This window comes from Oncorhynchus nerka, linkage group LG20 (assembly GCF_034236695.1).
Source record: "Oncorhynchus nerka isolate Pitt River linkage group LG20, Oner_Uvic_2.0, whole genome shotgun sequence".
Classification (NCBI taxonomy): domain Eukaryota; kingdom Metazoa; phylum Chordata; class Actinopteri; order Salmoniformes; family Salmonidae; genus Oncorhynchus; species Oncorhynchus nerka.
Window position 1 is genome coordinate 12543197 of NC_088415.1, and position 12004 is coordinate 12555200.

General features: G+C 45.3%; 1 protein-coding gene across 5 annotated transcripts in view; it reads left to right on the forward strand.

The window, feature by feature from the left end:
- Positions 1-12004, forward strand: part of LOC115125019 (extracellular sulfatase Sulf-2-like) — a 342598-nt gene that overhangs the window by 279280 nt on the left and 51314 nt on the right. For all 5 annotated transcript variants that reach the window (XM_065005239.1, XM_065005241.1, XM_065005237.1 and 2 more), the window contains 2 exons: positions 6523-6674; positions 7849-8018. In XM_065005239.1, coding sequence (XP_064861311.1) covers positions 6523-6674; positions 7849-8018 — 322 coding nt within the window. The remainder of the gene's footprint in view (positions 1-6522; positions 6675-7848; positions 8019-12004) is intronic.

The window sequence follows — 12004 nt, forward strand, 5'->3', positions numbered from 1 at the left end:
TGTGTTCTGTTCTATCCTGTCAGTTGTTCTGTTCTATCCTGCCTGGTGTTCTGGTCTATCCTGCCTGGTGTTCTGTTCTATCCTGCCTGGTGTTCTGTTCTATCCTGCCTGGTGTTCTGTTCTATCCTGCCTGGTGTTCTGGTCTATCCTGCCTGGTGTTCTGTTCTATCCTCCCTGGTGTTCTGTTCTATCCTGCCTGGTGTTCTGTTCTATCCTGTCAGTTGTTCTGTTCTATCCTGCCTGGTGTTCTGTTCTATCCTGCCTGGTGTTCTGTTTTATCCTCCCTGGTGTTCTGTTCTATCCTGTCAGTTGTTCTGTTCTATCCTGCCTTGTGTTCTGTTCTATCCTGCCTGATGTTCTGTTCTATCCTGCCTGGTGTTCTGTTCTATCCTGCCTGGTGTTGTTCTATCCTGCCTTGTGTTCTGTTCTATCCTGCCTGGTGTTCTGTTCTATCCTGTCAGTTGTTCTGTTCTATCCTGCCTGGTGTTCTGTTCTATCCTGCCTGGTGTTCTGTTCTATCCTGTCAGTTGTTCTGTTCTATCCTGTCAGTTGTTCTGTTCTATCCTCCCTGGTGTTCTGTTCTATCCTGTCAGTTGTTCTGTTCTGTCCTGCCTGGTGTTCTGTTCTATCCTCCCTGGTGTTCTGTTCTATCCTGTCAGTTGTTCTGTTCTGTCCTGCCTGGTGTTCTGTTCTATCCTCCCTGGTGTTCTGTTCTATCCTGTCAGTTGTTCTGTTCTATCCTGTCAGTTGTTCTGTTCTATCCTGTCAGTTGTTCTGTTCTATCCTCCCTGGTGTTCTGTTCTATCCTGTCAGTTGTTCTGTTCTGTCCTGCCTGGTGTTCTGTTCTGTCCTGCTTGGTGTTCTGTTCTATCCTGTCAGTTGTTCTGTTCTATCCTGCCTGGTGTTCTGTTCTATCATGCCTGGTGTTCTGTTTTATCCTCCCTGGTGTTCTGTTCTATCCTGTCAGTTGTTCTGTTCTATCCTGCCTTGTGTTCTGTTCTATCCTGCCTGGTGTTCTGTTCTATCCTGTCAGTTGTTCTGTTCTATCCTGCCTTGTGTTCTGTTCTATCCTCCCTGGTGTTCTGTTCTATCCTGTCAGTTGTTCTGTTCTATCCTGCCTGGTGTTCTGTTTTATCCTCCCTGGTGTTCTGTTCTATCCTGTCAGTTGTTCTGTTCTATCCTGCCTTGTGTTCTGTTCTATCCTGCCTGGTGTTCTGTTCTATCCTGTCAGTTGTTCTGTTCTATCCTGCCTTGTGTTTTGTTCTATCCTCCCTGGTGTTCTGTTCTATCCTGTCAGTTGCTCTGTTCTATCCTGCCTTGTGTTCTGTTCTATCCTGCCTGGTGTTCTGTTCTATCCTGCCTTGTGTTCTGTTCTATCCTGCCTGGTGTTCTGTTCTATCCTGTCAGTTGTTCTGTTCTATCCTGCCTGGTGTTCTGGTCTATCCTGCCTGGTGTTCTGTTCTATCCTGCCTGGTGTTCTGTTCTATCCTGTCAGTTGTTCTGTTCTATCCTGTTAGTTGTTCTGTTCTATCCTGTCAGTTGTTCTGTTCTATCCTGTCAGTTGTTCTGTTCTATCCTCCCTGGTGTTCTGTTCTAGCCTGTCAGTTGTTCTGTTCTATCCTGCCTGGTGTTCTGTTCTATCCTCCCTGGTGTTCTGTTCTATCCTGTCAGTAGCTCTTTTCTATCCTGCCTGGTGTTCTGTTCTATCCTGCTTGGTGTTCTGTTCTATCCTCCCTGGTGTTCTGTTCTATCCTCCCTGGTGTTCTGTTCTATCCTGCCTGGTGTTCTGTTCTATCCTGTCTGGTGTTCTGTTCTATCCTGTCAGTTGTTCTGTTCTATCCTGCCTGGTGTTCTGGTCTATCCTGCCTGGTGTTCTGTTCTATCCTGCCTGGTGTTCTGTTCTATCCTGTCAGTTGTTCTGTTCTATCCTGTCAGTTGTTCTGTTCTATCCTGTCAGTTGTTCTGTTCTATCCTGCCTGGTGTTCTGTTCTATCCTGTCAGTTGTTCTGTTCTATCCTCCCTGGTGTTCTGTTCTATCCTGTCAGTTGTTCTGTTCTATCCTGCCTGGTGTTCTGTTCTATCCTCCCTGGTGTTCTGTTCTATCCTGTCAGTAGTTCTGTTCTATCCTGCCTGGTGTTCTGTTCTATCCTGCTTGGTGTTCTGTTCTATCCTCCCTGGTGTTCTGTTCTATCCTCCCTGGTGTTCTGTTCTATCCTGTCAGTTGTTCTGTTCTATCCTGTCTGGTGTTCTGTTCTATCCTGCCTTGTGTTCTGTTCTATCCTGCATGGTGTTCTGTTCTATCCTGCCTGGTGTTCTGTTCTATCCTGCCTGGTGTTCTGTTCTATCCCGTCAGTTGTTCTGTTCTATCCTTTCTGGTGTTCTGTTCTATCCTCCCTGGTGTTCTGTTCTATCCTCCCTGGTGTTCTGGTCTATCCTGCCTGGTGTTCTGTTCTATCCTGCCTGGTGTTCTGTTCTATCCTGTCTGGTGTTCTGTTCTATCCTGTCAGTTGTTCTGTTCTATCCTGCCTGGTGTTCTGGTCTATCCTGCCTGGTGTTCTGTTCTATCCTGCCTGGTGTTCTGTTCTATCCTGTCAGTTGTTCTGTTCTATCCTGTCAGTTGTTCTGTTCTATCCTGTCAGTTGTTCTGTTCTATCCTGCCTGGTGTTCTGTTCTATCCTGTCAGTTGTTCTGTTCTATCCTCCCTGGTGTTCTGTTCTATCCTGTCAGTTGTTCTGTTCTATCCTGCCTGGTGTTCTGTTCTATCCTCCCTGGTGTTCTGTTCTATCCTGTCAGTAGTTCTGTTCTATCCTTTCTGGTGTTCTGTTCTATCCTCCCTGGTGTTCTGTTCTATCCTCCCTGGTGTTCTGTTCTATCCTGCCTGGTGTTCTGTTCTATCATCCCTGGTGTTCTGTTCTATCCTGTCAGTTGTTCTGTTCTATCCTACCCCCTATTATCTACAGGATATAGTCCTCTATTACCCCTTATTATCTACAGGATATAGTCCTCTACTACCCCCTATTATCTACAGGATATAGTCCTCTACTACCCCTTATTATCTACAGGATATAGTCCTCTATTACCCCTTATTATCTACAGGATATAGTCCTCTACTACCCCCTATTATCTACAGGATATAGTCCTCTACTACCCCTTATTATCTACAGGATATAGTCCTCTACTACCCCCTATTATCTACAGGATATAGTCCCCTACTACCCCTTATTATCTACAGGATATAGTCCTCTACTACCCCCTATTATCTACAGGATATAGTCCACTAGACCCCCTATTATCTACAGGATATAGTCCACTAGACCCCCTATTATCTACAGGATATAGTCCACTGGACCCCCTATTATCTACAGGATATAGTCCACTAGACCCCCTATTATCTACAGGATATAGTCCACTAGACCCCCTATTATCTACAGGATATAGTCCTCTATTACCCCCTATTATCTACAGGATATAGTCCTCTACTACCCCTTATTATCTACAGGATATAGTCCTCTACTACCCCCTATTATCTACAGGATATAGTCCTCTATTACCCCTTATTATCTACAGGATATAGTCCTCTACTACCCCCTATTATCTACAGGATATAGTCCTCTACTACCCCTTATTATCTACAGGATATAGTCCTCTATTACCCCTTATTATCTACAGGATATAGTCCTCTACTACCCCCTATTATCTACAGGATATAGTCCTCTACTACCCCTTATTATCTACAGGATATAGTCCTCTACTACCCCCTATTATCTACAGGATATAGTCCTCTACTACCCCTTATTATCTACAGGATATAGTCCTCTACTACCCCCTATTATCTACAGGATATAGTCCACTAGACCCCCTATTATCTACAGGATATAGTCCACTAGACCCCCTATTATCTACAGGATATAGTCCACTAGACCCCCTATTATCTACAGGATATAGTCCACTAGACCCCCTATTATCTACAGGATATAGTCCTCTATTACCCCCTATTATCTACAGGATATAGTCCTCTACTACCCCTTATTATCTACAGGATATAGTCCTCTACTACCCCCTATTATCTACAGGATATAGTCCACTAGACCCCCTATTATCTACAGGATATAGTCCTCTATTACACCTTATTATCTACAGGATATAGTCCTCTACTACCCCCTATTATCTACAGAGTATAGTGGACTACTACCCTAGGGGCTCTGGTCAAAGGTGGTGCACTATAAAAGAGGCTGGGCCTCTCTCAGAGGGGACGACCATTTGGGGTGCAGGCTGGGTCTCTCTCAGAGGGGACGACCATTTGGGGTGCAGGCTGGGTCTCTCTCAGAGGGGACGACCATTTGGGGTGCAGGCTGGGTCTCTCTCAGAGGGGACGACCATTTGGGGTGCAGGCTGGGTCTCTCTCAGAGTGGACGACCATTTGGGGTGCAGGCTGGGCCTCTCTCAGAGTGGACGACCATTTGGGGTGCAGGCTGGGTCTCTCTCAGAGTGGACGACCATTTGGGGTGCAGGCTGGGCCTCTCTCAGAGGGGACGGTCATTTGGGGTGCAGGCTGGGCCTCTCTCAGAGTGGACGACCATTTGGGGTGCAGGCTGGGCCTCTCTCAGAGTGGACGACCATTTGGGGTGCAGGCTGGGCCTCTCTCAGAGGGGACGGCCATTTGGGGTGCAGGCTGAGTCTCTCTCAGAGGGGACGACCATTTGGTGTGCAGGCTGAGTCTCTCTCAGAGTGGACGGCCGTTTGGGGTGCAGGCTGAGTCTCTCTCAGAGTGGATGGCCATTCTCTGGCAGACCTTGCTGTTTCATCCAGACAGACACTGACATTCATAGGTTTCTTTACTAATGCAATAGTTGCTTTTACATTAGATACAGTACTTGGCTCCCAGCCATAACAGAGAGAGAAGTCCTTTCAGGAGCCAGCTCTGACATTGCCTTTGTCCTGTTCTCCAGAAATCACAGAACTTATAGGAAAAGAACACACACAAGCATGCACGCTCATACACACACATTCACTCATGATCAAAAACCCTTCTTTGAAGATGTGGTCATGTGCTTGTTTTGAAGTTACACCTTTGTGACTCATTCCAAATGAAAGGGGAGGCTGCTGCACAGCACTGCACTGGTATAAATTCATTACACAAATGAATGGAAATCTAGAAATGTTTAAAAAAATATATTTAAAAAATCAAGAGAATCTCAATCGGTGTTACACAAGACATGCAGTAACATGTGTTCCAAGCAGTTTCCCTAGAAATCCTCCACGTTATGACTGACGGAAAAACAAAGCCCACATCGGTCTACAATGTGTCTGTGCCGTGTATCGGCCATGTCCTGCCTCTCCCCAACAACCCAACACTGCCTCAACCAAAGGCCTCATCGGTCTACAATGTGTCTGTGCCGTGTATCGGCCATGTCCTGCCTCTCCCCAACAACCCAACACTGCCTCAACCAAAGGCCTCATCGGTCTACAATGTGTCTGTGCCGTGTATCGGCCATGTCCTGCCTCTCCCCAACAACCCAACACTGCCTCAACCAAAGGCCTCATCGGTCTACAATGTGTCTGTGCCGTGTATCGGCCATGTCCTGCCTCTCCCCAACAACCCAACACTGCCTCAACCAAAGGCCTCATCGGTCTACAATGTGTCTGTGCCGTGTATCGGCCATGTCCTGCCTCTCCCCAACAACCCAACACTGCCTCAACCAAAGGCCTCATGCCATGCTAAAACCTATCAACTCATTATGTTAACGTTAAGCCACAGAAGAACTCTCCTTCCCCCAGAGAGAAACACCTGGGCAGGGGTCTATCCTATTATTTATTATGATCTGAAAGGCAACACTGATCCTAGATCACCATTCTTACTCTCAGACACTTTGTGAATACGGTCTGATGTAGGTAGGGTAGCCTAGTGGTTAGAGCGTTGGACTAGTAACCGAAAGGTTGCAAGTTCGAATCCCCGAGCTGACAAGGTACAAATCTGTCATTCTGCCCCTGAACAGGCAGTTAACCCACTGTTCCTAGGCCGTCATTGAAAATAAGAATTTGTTCTTAACTGACTTGCCTGGTTAAATAAAGGTAAAATAAAAAATACATAAAAAGGTAGTGTGTTCTCCCTCAGCTACTGCCTGCTAATCCACTAGGAGAGGAGCAAATCAGATCAGAATTCTGTCTCTAGCATTTATCCAGGCAGTAGGAGTAGTAACAATAATAGCAGTAACTGTAGAAACAGTAATATTTAACTAGGCAAGTTAGTTAAGAACATATTCTTATTTTCAATTACGGCCTAGGAACAGTGGGTTTGGGGGCAGAATGACAGATTTGTACCTTGTTAGCTTGGGGATTTGAACTTGCAACCTTTCGGTTACTAGTCCAACCGCTCTAGCCACTAGGCTACCCTGTCTGTGACATTGCACCCTCCACCTCCACCACCCAGCCTTCCCTCCCTCTATCACTCCCTCCCCCTCCCTCCACCCTTCAACAAGAATGTAACTAAGTTAATTGAATGGCCTGTGCCCCACCATGCAGGCTTCTTTGGGAAGTACCTGAATGAGTACAACGGTTCCTATATTCCTCCTGGGTGGAGAGAGTGGGTGGGGCTGGTCAAGAACTCCCGCTTCTACAACTACACCCTGTGCAGGAATGGAGTCCGCGAGAAACATGGCTGCGAGTACCCTAAGGTCTGTATAATACGTCTGTGTGTGTGTGTGCGTGCGCATGTGTGTGTTCTTTCACTCGTGCTGTGCCCTGCCTGTGAGTTCATCTCAACTGAGTTTGCCAGTGTCATCCTCATCAATCAGTCAAGGCCTTTTCATTGTCCTACATTTACTCCTCTTCTCTCAAGATATTTCCCAACAATATAGATGTATCTATCTGTCCTGTTTCCCAACACCACCTGGCCCCAGTTTAGTTCCAGTTGTGCCTTGCAAGGAATGGGTGCCTCCCACAGAAGATAGGGATGGGAGGGGAAAACTGGAGGAAGGGAGGGAGGGGTGGTTTGGTTTATGGCATGAACACTGCCCTGCAGATGTACACAACCTGTTCACTAAAGGCCTCCTCTCCATCCCCCACTGGCACTATCTCAGAGAGAAGGCGAGAGAGAGAGACGGGGAGGAAGATGAGTGTGGATTTCTGACTGCATATTCCCCTTGGCTTGGTCTCAGAGGTGGAACCCTGGTCCTTGGCATTCCTTCAGTCGGCTTGGTCTCAGAGCTGGAACCCTGGTCTTTGGCATTCCTTCAGTCGGCTTGGTCTCAGAGGTGGAACCCTGGTCCTTGGCATACCTTCAGTCGGCTTGGTCTCAGAGGTGGAACCCTGGTCCTTGGCATTCCTTCAGTCGACTTGGTCTCAGAGGTGGAACCCTGGTCCTTGGCATTCCTTCAGTCGGCTTGGTCTCAGAGATGGAACCCTATTCCTTGGCATTCCTTCAGTCGGCTTGGTCTCAGAGGTGGAACCCTGGTCCTTGGCATTCCTCAGTCGGCTTGGTCTCAGAGGTGGAACCCTGGTCCTTGGCATTTTCTTCAGTCGGCTTGGTCTCAGAGGTGGAACCCTGGTCCTTGGCATTCCTTCAGTCGGCCTGGTCTCAGAGATGGAACCCTGGTCCTTGTCATTCCTTCAGTCTCCATTGTCATGTCTGAATAGAGAGAGGGATCTCTTTGAAGACATTGTTAATTGTAATAGTACATCAGCTACACCTGTGAAGTGGTGAAACGTTTTAATTCAAACTAGCAAAGGGTGACTTGCAAAAAGCATTTCAGGAAAATCAAGTGGATACACAGACATTTGTGGAAAGCGTATTTACCGATGTCCCCTTTCATTGTGTGGATGTTAAATCAGCGTGTCGTCCTTCTGCAGGACTACTTTACGGACCTCATCACAGAGGATGGCATCAACTACTTCCGCTCGTCTAAGAGGATGTACCCTCACCGGCCAGTGATGATGGTGATGAGCCATGCAGCCCCCCATGGGCCAGAGGACTCAGCACCTCAGTACAGCACTGCCTTTCCCAACGCATCCCAGCACATGTGAGTGTCTGACACACACACACACACACACACACACACACGCACACACACACACGCACGCACGCACACGCACACACGCATGCACGCACACACACACACGCACGCACGCACGCACACAGGCACACACACACACTGAAGTGGGTTTATTGTGTAAGTGAAACAAGATCACAACATCAATCTGACTCATGCACTTGCAAAAACAGAACATGAACCTTTTATGCAGTGAGGTTTTTATCGAGTGGAGGCTTGGATGTGAGGCTATCGGGTATAAACAAGGTATCTTGCATCAATGAGTAATGTTGAGAAATAGATATGATTCTTAGAAAAATATGTATTTTTTGTTCTCTCCTTCTTCTCAGAACTGTCTCTCTTAAAGGCCCAGTGCAGTCAAAAAATGATTTCCTGTGTTATATATACACACTACCAGTCAAAAGTTTGGACATACCTACTCATTCAAGGGTTTTTCTTTATTTTTACTATTTCTACATTGCAGAATAATAGTGAAGACATCAACACTATGAAATAGCACATATGGAACCAAATCAAAATATATTTTATATTTTCAAAGTATCCGCCCTTTTCCTTGATGACAGCTTTGCACATTCTTGGCATTATCTCAACCAACTTCATGAGTTAGTCACCAGGAATGTGTTTCAATTAAACAGGTGTGTCTTGTTAAATGTAAATTTGTAGAATTTCTTTCCTTCTTAATGCGCTTGAGCCAATCAGTTGTGTTGTGACAAGGTAGGGGTGGTATACAGAAATAGCCCTATTTGGTATGAGACCAACTCCATTGTCGTGTCTTTGGCTATGCCAGATTAAGTGATATCACATGCTATTCTCTAAAATCCTTTCTCCGTAATTAATATTACCTGATTGAGAATATCGTGTAAATGTAATTAACTAGAGAGTCGGGGCACCACAAAATAATATTTATAGAGCTGTTATCTTCTGAATAAAATCTTAAAGACCTAGTAAAATTTTACATCAATAGCAGTCAATATTAATCGTCACCTTAATTCAGTCTCATCTGAAAGTTGTAAATTCTTGGTTATCTTCACGAACCCTAGCTAACAAGTTGAATCAGCAATACCAAATTGGGTTTAATTATTTATTTACTAAATACCTAAATAATCACACAGAATTAGATATGCACAGAATGAATTACACCTTGATTACAAATTACGTCATAAAGGAAAACGTCCCTAGCGGGCGAAAACAGATATGACAGCTGGTTACACAAAAGAAAAGGGGCTGGGTTTGAGTGAAAGAGCGGGAAGACTGAGGGACAAAGGGAGAAGCTGTGCTATCGTAAATACAGTATCTTATGCATTCTAAATTACCGCCCATTTGGAAAAGGAAAATGCAATAAATATTTACTCTGAGCTGCGCTTCGGTAGGTTGATGGTAGATGGAAGGCCGTGTTGCCAAACCCAGTCCTTTGAAGAATGTCTCTGGTGGTCAATTAGATACGTTGTAGTAACGTTGTTGTGTGGGAGACAGGATACTCTGTCTGTTCTTTCCTAGCCCGCGTTTGTGGCTGCTTTTGCTAACTCAACGGCTAGGAGGTATCACTTCTGTAGTGAATAAGAGTTCAAAGTTCATACCATTCACAACCAAAGCTCACGCTGAGGTTGGCTTAGTTCTGTAGTTGACATGTTAGTCCTTTTAACTCAGATGCTGCAGACCTCACGTACTTGGAACAGGAGGTTACATTTTCGTCAAGGCTTTATATAGTGGAGCGAGAACGGTGTGTCTGAAAAGTTTTATAACCCATGTCTCTTCACAGGGGCGGGCCACTGATTGAGCAGAGCCCTAACCCTATGAAAACCCAAATCTCTTATTTGGAAGCTAAAATTACACTTAATCTCTTCACCAATAATTTTATATTCAAACATTTAAATTGAACAACAATTACATGTGACTCTGATAACTACAATGTGCAGAATTTCCACTGTAGAGTTTATGTCCTCCTATCATTGATGAGAATGTCTCAGATGACAACCGAACTGACATCATATTCATTAAGTACCACCGCATATGTTCAATTGGTCGGATTACCAGAATACAGTTCATTTCCCCCCACCTTCTGATGTTCCCAGAATCTCTATGTTAACCAAGGAGTTTACAAACGTCACATCAGTAGGGTAGAGAGAGGAAAAAGGGTGGAAGAGGTATTTATGACGGTCATAAACCTACCCGCAGGCCAACGTCATGACAATCCTATATTGGGTTAAATCTTGCGATTAACCTGCATGTTGCAAACCAACATAAAAATGACCGTGGGTTGTCCTGGTTGTGGACCTTCGTTGTGGTCCCCATCTGGTGGTCGACCCAGGTAGGGTTCTGCGAATTAAGTCCGCTCCATGGCTGAACAGCAGATGTCCAGTTGGTGGTTGCTGTTGCAGTCCCCCCTCTGGTGGTCAATCCGGGTAGGGTTCTGCAAATGAAGAAGTCCGCTCCATGGCTGGGCAGCAGATGTTGGGATCGCCGTTCCGGACCCGTCGTCTAGTCGTCCAGACCGGAAGATCTGGGCAGTAACTTAGGCAGATGTTAACAACGCACACACACTCATGAAATATATCATTACATTTCCTCCCAAATGAGCTGCGTTGTGGCACTAACTGATGGTTGTATGGGGAAGTTGTCTAGGGCTCTATCACTTCCTACGTGCCGAAGAAAATTAAACTAAATGAACGAAAGCATAAACAAAACAAACTATAGTTATGCCACCTTAATCATCTACTTGGACTGTATTCTGTCTACGTCCATGGTCTTGATGACCCTATCATGGCATTGTCTAATGTCATATCTAGGGCTTTCCTAATTTGCGGGGTGTTGCTTAGGGTACTATCCTAAGTTGATAACTATATGATAAGTCTACAGCTGTAAGGCACTAGTTTTGAGAAGAAAACTGGTGAGTGCTGTAGCTGTAGATTTAAAGGCCTCAAAATAAATGTTCAACTTTACTAAGGCTGGTATTTTGATCGGACCCTTAAGTGATCCTAGCATAAATCCTAATTGGATGTTCCGTTGTGCATGTGCGTTTATGCCTACGCAAGCGCACATGTCAAGGGAAGGAAACCAAGTATCCTGGCAGATTAAAACTTGTTCAGAATGAGTCTGACGTAGTCAGGTAATTTTCAGGTCAATGCCTGGAGGTCAGTCAGAATTGGTGTCGAGGGAGTCTGTAGTGGTTTTACTACCAGTCACTGTCTTCCACTATTGTAGTGGCGGTAGGTATGAAGAAGTATACCTCATAGCTATGTTATCCACGGAGGAGCTAACCTCATGACGGAAGTACTCTTTAAGTATTAGACCAGTCGTACGTGGTGTGATCGTGGTTCATGACTTCTAATAACTTTTCTCCTCAACGGAGGGTTCTATTTATTAGTGGCGTGTGTTAACCAATGGAAGAGTGCAATGGAGATTCCCTTCCCCGTGTTGCACTCTGAGTGACTCCTATGTTGCTAATATCAAAAGCAAAAGTGAGGTTACTTCTTACTGAGTGTTGCTGAGTCTTACTGAGTATTGCTGGACTGACTGTCGTATCGGTACTGGTACTCAAGGGGTCCAGTTGTCCTACAGATTTATTCTGAAATGTTATCCTACAGGAATACATGATTAGAGCATTTTACTAGTTGTCTTGTAGTGACTACTACAGTTGGCAAGGAATGATTTTTGTCATAAACCTACCTCCAGGCCAACGTCATGACACCATATAATGGCAAGAACATCTCAAATAAGAGAAAAGACAGTCCATCATTACTTTAAGACATGAAGGTCAGTCAATACGGAAAATTTCAAGAACATTGAAAGTTTCTTCAAGTGCAGTCGCAAAAACCATCAAGTGCTATGATGAAACTGGCTCTCATGAGGATCGCCACAGGAAAGGAAGACCCAGAGTTACCTCTGCTGCAGAGGACAAGGTTATTAGAGTTACCAGCCTCAGAAATTGCAGCCCAAATAAATTATTCACAGAGTTC